Source organism: Panulirus ornatus, chromosome 7, assembly GCF_036320965.1.
Source record: "Panulirus ornatus isolate Po-2019 chromosome 7, ASM3632096v1, whole genome shotgun sequence".
NCBI lineage: Eukaryota > Metazoa > Arthropoda > Malacostraca > Decapoda > Palinuridae > Panulirus > Panulirus ornatus.
Window position 1 is genome coordinate 39893099 of NC_092230.1, and position 12500 is coordinate 39905598.

At 49.0% G+C, this 12500-nt stretch overlaps 1 protein-coding gene across 13 annotated transcripts in view; it reads right to left on the reverse strand.

The window, feature by feature from the left end:
* Positions 1-12500, reverse strand: part of LOC139749546 (uncharacterized) — a 288314-nt gene that overhangs the window by 89756 nt on the left and 186058 nt on the right. For all 13 annotated transcript variants that reach the window (XM_071663538.1, XM_071663540.1, XM_071663542.1 and 10 more), the window contains one exon: positions 8567-8695. In XM_071663538.1, the coding sequence (XP_071519639.1) occupies positions 8567-8627 (61 nt within the window). In that variant the 5' untranslated portion in view covers positions 8628-8695. The remainder of the gene's footprint in view (positions 1-8566; positions 8696-12500) is intronic.

The following is a 12500-nucleotide window of genomic DNA, read 5'->3' on the forward strand; positions in this document are numbered from 1 at the left end:
AAAACGTTTGCTCTAGTGGCCTAGAAGAAAAGTGTACAATGGTATGTTGGAAGAAACGTTTGCTATGTTAGCCTGGAAAAAAACGTATCCCGTGTTGGCCTCGAGGAAACGTTTCCTAAGTTGGCCTGGAAGAAACGTACGCTATGTTAGTCTGGAAGAAACGCTTGCTATGGTAGCCTGAAGGTTATAACAGCTTTGAGGAAACGTTTGTTATGGTACTCTCTAGGAAACGTTTGTTATGTTAGCCTTGAGGAAACGTTTGTTATGGGACCCTCGAGGAAACGTTTGCTATTGTCCATCTACGCCATATCCACAGATGTATCATACAGCACTGTATTATATATATATATATATATATATATATATATATATATATATATATATATATATATATAAATATATAAATATATATATATATATATATATATATATATATATATATATATATATATATAAATATATATAAATATATATATATATATATATATATATATATATATATATATATATATATATATATATATATATATATACGAATTGGTATCGCCTGGTTCGCGTCTGGTGGGCAATAATAGCAGGTAATATGGTCGTAAATAATGGTGAAATACGGCGACTGCAACGTTGAAGTTCCTTGCGTTATGACGGCTGTAAATCAGCTTTATCGACAGTTGAAATTAGTTCATGTTCGTATGATAAAGGAAGCGGGAGGCACAGAAGTCGTGACACATTGGAATTGTTTTTTTTTTTTTTTGTTAAAGAGTCGATAAAATTTTCAGATTTTTTTTCTTAAATTTGGAGATTTTTAAAATTATAATTTTTCCAATTTTCAGTTAGTTTGGATGTTTTTTCAATCTATTTGTCCTATTTTTTGTAGTTTTAAAAATAATTTTTATTCTTATCATTCTTTTGACATTCTAGATATTTCAAATATACCATTATTTTTTTTTTTTTGAGGGGGGGCTGAAAAATATTTTAAAAAACATATATCTCTAACACTAAGGACGTTTAAAAATATTCTGAGATTTCGCCTTAACAACGGAGACTTAGGAGAGGCCATTAAAAAAATTCCAGAACAGGGTCACTGCAGGGCATTTAAATGTAGCCCTCACAGTTCACATCCACACTACGAGGCGGTTTTTTAAAGGTACAGAAAACCTGGGTTATGTGAACTGAGTCTAAGAGAAGTACGACCATTGAGCACGACGGTATACGACCCTTGAGCACGACGGCAATACCGCCATGCTCGAGTCGTACCGTCAATAATCAAGGGTCGTATCGCCGTGCTCAAGGGTCGTACCCGTGTGCCCAAAGTGATGTACAATAATCCTTCAGTATAAACCAGCGGTATAACCGACACACACACACACACACACACATACACACACACACACACACACACACACACACACACACACACACCCCATGATAGACCGTCGATGATCCACTGTGGGTCAAGACGACCGTCCCCCCCGGCCCCCCATCCCCCCCCCCCCACCCTCGCATGTGGCTACGCAGATTAATCCCACACAGGTCCACGTGCGCAGTAATGTGAGGCTTTTATGATGGATGACGGTTTGTACCCAATACTGGGGGGGGGGGGAGGTGCTACGGAGAGAGAGAGAGGTAGGTTCTATATATATATATATATATATATATATATATATATATATATATATATTTTTTTTTTTTTTTTTTTTCTTTCTTTTCATACCATTCGCTATTTCCCGCGACAGCGAGGTAGCGTTAAGAACAGAGGACTGGGCCTTTGAGGGAATATCCTCACCTGGCCCTCTTCTCTGTTCCTTCTCTTGGAAAAAAAAAACAAAAAAAAACGAGAGGGGAGGATTTCCAGCCCCCCGCTCCCTTCCCTTTTAGTCGCCTTCTACGACACGCAGGGAATACGTGGATATATATATATATATATGATAGATATAGATAGATAGATAGATAGAGATAGAGATGGAAACAGAGAGAGAGAGAGAGAGAGAGAGAGAGAGAGAGAGAGAGAGAGAGAGAGAGAGAGAGAGAAGCGGGGTCACGCAACATCACTGGTGAAAGGAGAGAACAAGAAAAACAAGAAAAATGGAGAAGGGAATGTGTGAGGTAAGTAGCGTAGAGGGAACACACGAAGAAAACGAGGCGTGGGGGTGGTGGAGGGGGGGGACTGTGTGTCGTAAAGGTGATTGACGCTGGGGAGTGTACCATCCCCCCCCTCTCCCCCAGCCCAACCATATCCAGAAGCACATGTGGTTTCCTCCCTCCAACTGTACGCGTGTTCAGCCCGAGTGCACGTGATCACCCCCAACAGCTCACGTGTTCAACCCAAATTCACACGGTTACCCCTCCCCAACAGCGCACGCGTTCAACCCGAGTGCACGTGGTTCCTTCCCCCCCCCCCCCTAACATTGCACGTGTTCAGCCCGAGTGCACGTGGTCTACACAATGTGGCCCTTAGATTTCTCCGAGCCTTGCCCCTCTCCCATCTTCCCCCCCCCCCTTCATAACCATCCTTACTCTCACACCCCAGCTCTCTCTCTCTCTCTCTCTCTCTCTCTCTCTCTCTCTCTCTCTCTCTCTCTCTCTCTCTCACCTGCTGGCGTAGACCTTCGACACGAGGCACCTATAGGCAGGCCTATAGGGGAATGGTGCGGTGGGGTGTCATGGGTGAAGGGGGGGGGGAGGGAAAGAGGGGGAGGGAGGGGGAAGAAGGGAGAGGAGGGGGAAACACACGTGTCACCCTCCGCAAATGAAAGTTAAACCATGTTGAGGCCATCCTGTGAGGTGACCGGGGGGGGGGGGGGAGGAGGGGGAGATGGGGAAGGAGAGTGAGGGAGGGAAGGATGGGGATAGGAGGGAGGGATGGCATCGGAGGGAGGGAAGGAGGGGGGTGAGTTCCCTATCAACTCCCCCTCCCCCATGACAAGGGCCCACCAGCCCCCTACCCTTCTCCCCCCCCCCCTACCTCACACACACGGTACTCCAGCCAGAAGGGTGAAGTAAACGCCCTTGGTGGAGGGGTGTGGAGGGGTGTGGAGGGGTGTAAGTCTGTTCACTCCGTCACCACCAGAATCCTTTAAAAAGAATAAAGAAAAAAGTTACCGTCTATCGAGTTCCCTTCCTCGTCCCTCCCCGGAGCTAAGACGATATCAAGGGGGGGGGAGGGGTCACGTGAGGTGACGTCAGGACGGGAGGAAGGTGTCGGAGGTGACGTCAAATAACGGTGAGGGGGTGGAGTAATGGGGGGGGGGGTCAAGAAGGGCTATAGAGTAGAGGGAAGGGGGAGGGTAATGAGTTGGAGATCCTTGGGGGTGGTGGGGGTAAGAGGGAGGGGGGGAGAAGAGAGCCAGGGGGGCGAGTGGGCGGGGGGGAGGAGGGGGGGAAGGAAAGAGGGGACCCCGCCGCGAGGGGAGGGGGAGGAGGGATGAGATGGGGAAGGGGAAGATTAGAATGGGAATGGGGAGAGGTGGGGGGAGGGGAGGTTAGGAGGAGGGAGAGAGAAGAGGGTGCAAAGGTCAATGAACGCGTCACGCACCTTCCACGTGTGCTGCCTCACAGTACCATTACACACACACACACACACACGCACACACGCACACACACGCACACACACATATACACGCACACACACACACACGCACACACGCACACACGCTCACGAACGCGCACACTCACCCTAAGTTCACAACGCTCTGTTGTGGTGTCGATCTTGCGACATGGGGACGGGGGATCTCTGACGGTGGCGGGGTGGATGGGTGAATGACGCAGTAACCTCTTCATCCCCCCCTCCGCTCAACTGTCCGGCGTATGACCCTTCACCTACGACCATGCGCCCACGGGAGGGATGAACCATGACCTACAACAACCAACGTTGACCTCTTGACCTTGGGCCACGCCCACACACCCTTGAATGATGACCTTTCGGTTCCCTAACCACCTCCAGCACAACTGTACGAGACCCTTTTTTTGGCTTCAATGGTGTGGCCTTTTTAAAGCCTGGCCATTTAATACCTGGCCGTTAAAAGGCCATATCATCATACCCGAGGCTCGGAGCGACGTGTTCATAAAGGAAGAAACTACGTATATGTGAAAGAAAAAGGCTGAGCCATTTAGGTAACATATATATATATATATATATATATATATATATATATATATATATATATATATATATATATATATATATATATGATCTTTATATGATTTCATTGAACATATGTGAAGTTCAGCTGTTGCTGTGTTTCTTTTGTTTTGATTCACAAAATAAATTTTGTTAAATTTTTTTCATCGATATATTTGTTATGTTCGTTACCCACTATAACTAAAAAAGCAAAGAATAACAAAATAGTTATTGTGTATCAAAAAAGAAAACGGATATCGCACCCCACAACTATATTACACTCTCACAATCATATCGCACCACACAACCACGACGCACCACACAACCACAACGCACCACACAACCTTATCGAACCACACAACCACATCGCACCACACAACCACAACGCACCACACAACCACATCGCACCACACAACCACATCGCACCACACAACCACATCGCACCACACAACCACATCGCACCACACAACCACATCGCACCACACAACCACAATGCACCACACAACCACAACGCACCACACAACCACATCGCACCACACAACCACATCGCACCACACAACCACAACGCACCACACAACCACAACGCACCACACAACCACAATGCACCACACAACCACATCGCACCACACAACCACAATGCACCACAAAACCACAACGCACCACACAACCACAATGCACCACACAACCACATCGCACCACACAACCACAATGCACCACACGACCACATCGCACCACACAACCACAACGCACCACACAACCACAATGCACCACACAACCACATCGCACCACACAACCACAACGCACCACACAACCACAACGCACCACACAACCACAATGCACCACACAACCACAACGCACCACACAACCTTATCGAACCACACAGCCACATCGCACCACACAACCACAACGCACCACACAACCACAACGCACCACACAACCACAATGCACCACACAACCACAACGCACCACACAACCACATCGCACCACATAACCACAACGCACCACACAACCACAACGCACCACACAACCACAACGCACCACACAACCACAACGCACCACACAACCACATCGCACCACACAACCACAATGCACCACACAACCACAACGCACCACACAACCACAACGCACCACACAATCACAACGCACCACACAACCACATCGCACCACACAACCACAATGCACCACACAACCACAACGCACCACACAACCACAACGCACCACACAACCACAACGCACCACAAAACCACATCGCACCACACAACCACAACGCACCACACAACCACAACGCACCACACAACCACAACGCACCACACAACCACAACGCACCACACAACCACATCGCACCACACAACCATAACGCACCACACAACCACATCGCACCACACAACCACATCGCACCACACAACCACAACGCACCACACAACCACATCGCACCACACAACCACAATGCACCACACAACCACATCGCACCACACAACCACATCGCACCACACAACCACAACGCACCACACAACCACAACGCACCACACAACCTTATCGAACCACACAGCCACATCGCACCACACAACCACATCGCACCACACAACCACATCGCACCACACAACCACATCGCACCACACAACCACAATGCACCACACAACCACAACGCACCACACAACCACAACGCACCACACAACCACAACGCACCACACAACCACAACGCACCACACAACCACATCGCACCACACAACCACATCGCACCACACAACCACAACGCACCACACAACCACAACGCACCACACAACCACAACGCACCACACAACCACAATGCACCACACAACCACAACGCACCACACAACCACAACGCACCACACAACCACAACGCACCACACAACCACAACGCACCACACAACCACATCGCACCACACAACGGTCAGATGTTATAAGAGTGATCTCAAACTGGGTGAGAATGATGAACTCAACAATAACAACAACAACACACACACACACACACACACACACACACACACACACACACACACACACACACAAGAGTGTACAACTCCCTCCCCGTACAACATAAATAGGTAATCACAACCAAGTAATTACAACTAGGTAATTACAAGCAAGTAATTACAAATAGGTAATTACAAGCAAGTAATTACAAACAGGTAATCACAACCAGGTGATTACAATTGAATAATTACACACAATATATAAATCAATCCTAACTTATCCACTTACCAAAACATACATATAAGAATATTTCAACCATCAAGTTATAAGACTGTCTTCAGTTATATAGACCTATATGATAACACGAACATGAGGTAACACGTATATGATGGTGTGGGTCGACGGCGTCACATCTTAGCTGGTATACGCCGTCACACCGTTAGCTCTGGTGTGACGGCGTCACACCTCAGGCTCCGGCGTCACACCTCAGGCGTGACGGCGTCACACCTCAGGCGAGACGGCGTCACATCTCAGGCGTGACGGCGTCACGTTCCAGGCTCAGGTATGGTGACGCCGTCACATCACCAAGAGCCACACTGTGATGTTGTGACGTGTGTTATAATGATGATGGGGGGGGGGGGGGTCGACTTTGAAGACACCCCCCCCTCCCTGGAGTGGTTTACAGGCCCCCCCCCATTATCATGCCTCCCTCTCACCTCTCTCTCTCTCTCTCTCTCTCTCTCTCTCTCTCTCTCTCTCTCTAGCCCCACGTGGCCGGCCCTGCACCACAAAGTGGTAATATATTCATGGTCCCTACACCTCCCACAGGGGGGGGCCTGGCTTCCCCCTCCCCTCCCCCTCCCCCTCTCACCACGTGCTGTTCTCCTACACTTCCCCCTCCCTCTCCCCCTCCCCTCTCCCCGGCTGCTGCTACAACCCTACAGGTGGAAACTCCAGCCAAACATCATATCCTCCCCTCACTCTCCCTCCTCCCTCTTCTCCCTAGGAAAGCCCAGAGACCACTTGGCTGCCTTCTCCCCTCCCCCTCCTCCTCCCCCCACCATCCATCAGGAATAGCTGGGGGGGGGTCCTCTCCTCCTCCTCCTCCTCCTCCTCCTCCTCCTCCTCCTCCTCCTCCTCCTCCTCGTCTTCCTAATTTTAATGGAGGAAGATCGACAATTCACCAGCGGCCTTTCCTCCTTCTTTCCTAGAGTAAAAAAAAAAAAAAAAAAGATACGTCTATATGTCCCAGGATGAACAGCGACCAGTGCTTAACCCTAGGTTAATGACCGATTTCATTTCCCAGGAAGAAGAAAAAGAACAACAACAACAACAACAAAAAGAAAAACAACAACGGCCATCTCTTTCTTCATTTCCAGGAAGAGCAACCACCGCTCTCATATATATATATATATATATATATATATATATATATATATATATATATATATATATATATATTTTTTTTTTTTTTTTTTTTTTACTTTGTCGCTGTCTCCCGCGTTTGCGAGGTAGCGCAAGGAAACAGACGAAAGAAATGGCCCAACCCCCCCCCCCCATACACATGTACATACACACGTCCACACACGCAAATATACATACCTACACAGCTTTCCATGGTTTACCCCAGACGCTTCACATGCCTTGATTCAATCCACTGACAGCACGTCAACCCCTGTATACCACATCGCTCCAATTCACTCTATTCCTTGCCCTCCTTTCACCCTCCTGCATGTTCAGGCCCCGATCACACAAAATCTTTTTCACTCCATCTTTCCACCTCCAATTTGGTCTCCCTCTTCTCCTCGTTCCCTCCACCTCCGACACATATATCCTCTTGGTCAATCTTTCCTCACTCATTCTCTCCATGTGCCCAAACCATTTCAAAACACCCTCTTCTGCTCTCTCAACCACGCTCTTTTTATTTCCACACATCTCTCTTACCCTTACGTTACTTACTCGATCAAACCACCTCACACCACACATTGTCCTCAAACATCTCATTTCCAGCACATCCATCCTCCTGCGCACAACTCTATCCATAGCCCACGCCTCGCAACCATACAGCATTGTTGGAACCACTATTCCTTCAAACATACCCATTTTTGCTTTCCGAGATAATGTTCTCGACTTCCACACATTCTTCAAGGCTCCCAAAATTTTCGCCCCCTCCCCCACCCTATGATTCACTTCCGCTTCCATGGTTCCGTCCGCTGACAGATCCACTCCCAGATATCTAAAACACTTCACTTCCTCCATATATATATATATATATATATATATATATATATATATATATATATATTTTCCCCAGGAAGAACAAATACCCACTACATATCCCGTATTCCCATCAAGAACAAACCGTGTTTACTTATATTTTTTCCTATGACGAACAGCGACTATTCATATTTTTCCCACTAAAAACAACGACCATTAATCATTTTTTTCCCCAAGAAGAACAACGACGACCACTTACCTTTTTTGTTTGACCTAGGATGAACAACGACCACTTACCTTTTTTTTTCTTTTTCCAATGAAGAACAGCGACCACTGGGGAAGAACAGCGACCATTCATGATGAACAGCGACCACCTTATCTCCTCCCCCAGGGGGAGAACACCATCACCCACCACCGCACGACGGACTGCAAGAGGGAGAGAAAGTACGTGAGAGAGAGAGAGAGAGAGAGAGAGAGAGAGAGAGAGAGAGAGAGAGAGAGAGAGAGAGAGAGAGAGTGTGTGTGTGTGTGTGTGTGTGTGTGTGTGTGTGACCTCTGCCGGGATTCCTCCCACAGCAGGTCACTGTAGGTCATGGTGAGTGGGGGGAAGGGGGAAGGGAAAGAGTGACTGGGGAGAGGGTAAGGAAGGGATGACTGGTGGGGAGAAGGAAGGGAAGGGGGATTGAAGGGAGAGGGATGGGAAGGGGTGAGTAGGGTGGGGGAGGGAGGGATAGGAAGGGGTGAGTGGGGGAAGGAAAGGGGTGATTGGGGAGGGGGGAATGGGTAGAGGGGGGAGTTTTTCGACCATCTACTCTAACCCTTCAACCTCCCCCCCCCACTTCCCCTCACCAAACCTCTCCACCACAACCCTTCCCCTCACCACAAGACTCAGGTCAATACAAGGGGTGGGGGGTGGGGTGGGGTGGGGGTGGGGGAGGGGTGGGGGGTGGGGTGGGGGGTGGGGTGGGGTGGGGGGGGGGGGTGGGGGTGGGGTGGGGGTGGGGGTGGGGTGGGGTGGGGTGGGGGTGGGGTGGGGGTGGGGGTGGGGGGAGGTCTGAAGCCTGTGAAATATCAGGAAATGAGCAAAGGGGGAGGGGGGGTTGCAAGGTGGGGGGGGAGGGGAGAGTTGGGGTCACACGAGTTCAGGACAAATATAAAAAAAACAAGGTCAGCGGCGCTCACGCTGCGTCTGTGACCTGACATGGATGGGTCAATGACATCCACTGACGTGTCTAGAGGGTGGGAAAGGTCGTTATCTTTACTGAAGAAGTAAAGGTGTTTAATATCCCACATTAACGGTGTCATAAATGAATAATAAAACACAGACACACACACACAAACCACACACACACAAACACAAACCACACACACACACACACACACACACACACACACACACACACACACACACACAGGCCTCCCGTCATGCAGTGGTTAGCGTTCCTGACCATGAGTCAGCACAGCCCAGCCGGCATCGGACCTACAAGGGTTCGAACCCTGGGCGTGGCGGTCGACCTAAATCCAGGTGTTCATCCTCCTCCCCACGTGGCTGGTCCAGAGATGGGGACCTGGCTTAGGCAGGTGTGTGTGTGTGTGTGTGTGTGTGTGTGTGTGTGTGTGTGTGTGTGTGTGTGTGTAAGTGTGTGTGTGTGTGTAAGTGTGTGTGCACCTATTGGGGTGAAGGGGCAACACGAGTTGTGGAAGTTGGGGAAGGAGCTTTCTGCTGTACTGTCCTGTCTCCATCTATAGTGGTGGGTGGTGGTGAGGGAGGAGCCTTCTGCTGTACTATCCTGTCTCCATCTATACACGCGATGAACCATTAATCTTGTCCAACAGACAACCTCGTCACAGACCATCAGGTCTTACGTACTGGCCTTCCCATGTAAACCCCTCCCCCACCCCCCCCCCACACACACACACACACACACACACACACACACACACACAAGGACCCTACTGAACACGCCAGCGGAACAAAAAAACAAACAAACGCACAAACAAAAATAATACAGCAGGTGTTATTAGTATTGTTATTGTTTTTGAAGTTCCCGTCATAAAAGAGAGAGTATCTCCCTGCTTGAAAAACGGAAGGTATTTGCATATCAATGAGACACGAGCTTGGGGAGGGGGGAAGGGGGGGTAAGATGTGGAGCTGGAGGGAGGGAGGGAAAGGGTGGGAGGGAGGGAGAAGAAGAGGAGGAAGAGGAGGAGGAAGGGTGTGCCAGCGCCCTAGCCCAAGAGGGAGATGGTCTCTCTCTCTCTCTCTCTCTCTCTCTCTCTCTCTCTCTCTCTCTCTCTCTCTCTCTCTCTCTCTCTCTCTCTCTCCCTCACACCCTCGTCTTCCAATTAACGTGCGAATGAAACAGGTCAGGTCGGTTGTAAATGACGGTACCAGACGCCCTATTACAGCCCTGGGGGAGAGAGAGAGAGAGAGAGAGAGAGAGAGAGAGAGAGAGAGAGAGAGAGAGAGAGAGAGAGAGAGAGAGAGCACCACCTAGCAGTACTCCTGGGTAACCACGGACAGTACTAGGGACCTGGGTTCCTCCCCCCCTACCCCTTACCCCGAGCGCCAGATGTACGTGGGTGTACTACATGGGGAGGTGTGTAGCTAGGTGGGTGTAGATGGGGGAGATGTGCTGCTACTACGTGGGTTTAGATAAGGGAGAGGTGTAATGAAATGGGTGCAGATGGAGGAGTCGTGAAGCTAGATGGGTGTATATGGGTGAGTTGTGCAGCTCGATGGGTGTAGATGGGGAGCTGTATAGCTGATGGGTGTAGATGGGGAAGATGTGTAGCTAGGTGGGTGTAGATGGGGAAATGTGTAATCAAATGGGTGCAGATGGTAAAACTGTGTAGCTAGGTGGGTGTAGATGGGTGAGTTGTGAAACTAAGTGGTGTAGATGGGAGAGATGTGTACCTAGGTGGGTTGTAGATGGGGAAGTGAACAGCTAGGAAAGCGCAGACAGGGGAGGTGTGTAGGTATTAGGATGTAGATGTGTGTAGTTCAGAAGGTGTAGATGGGAAGGGGTATAGCCAGGAAGGTGTAGATGGGAAGGCGTGTAGCCAGGAGGGTGTAGATGGGAAGGCGTGTACCCAGGAGGGTTTAGAGGGTGTAGATGGGGAGGAGTGTAGATGGGAGGCTGTAGATGGGAAGATGTACAGCTTGGTGGGTGTAGATGGGTAGATGTGTAGATAGATGGGTAGGTGTGTAGACAGATGGGTGTAGACGCCGTGTGTGAGTGTGTTAGAACAGGAAGACTGAACGATAAAACTACAATCATTCTTTAAAATACATAAATAATTAATGAAGATAATAAATAACTACCAAATAAACAAATATATAAAGGAATCACATAGAGCACACACACACACACACACACACACACACACACACACACACACACACACACACACACACACACACACACACACACACACACACACACACACACACACACACACACACACACACACACACAACACACACACACACACTCACACACACACACACACACACACACACACACACACACACACACACACACACACACACACACACACACACACACACACACACACACACACACACACACACACACACACACACACACACACACACACACACACACACACACACAACACACACACACACACACACACACACACACACACACACACACACACACACACACACACACACACACACACACACACACACACACACACACACACACACACACACACACACACACACACACACACACACACACACACACACACACACACACACACACACACACACACACTCACACACACACACACACACACACACACACACACACACACACACACACACACACACACACACACACACACACACACACACACACACACACCACACACACACACACACACACACACACACACACACACACACACACACACACACACACACACACACACACACACACACACACACACACACACACACACACACACACACACACACACACACACTCACACACACACACACCACACACACACTCACACACACACACACACACACACACACACACTCACACACACCACACACACACACTCACACACACACACCACACACACACACACACACACACACACACACACACACACATACACACTCACACACACACACATCACACACACACACACACACACCACACACACACACACACACACAACACACACACAC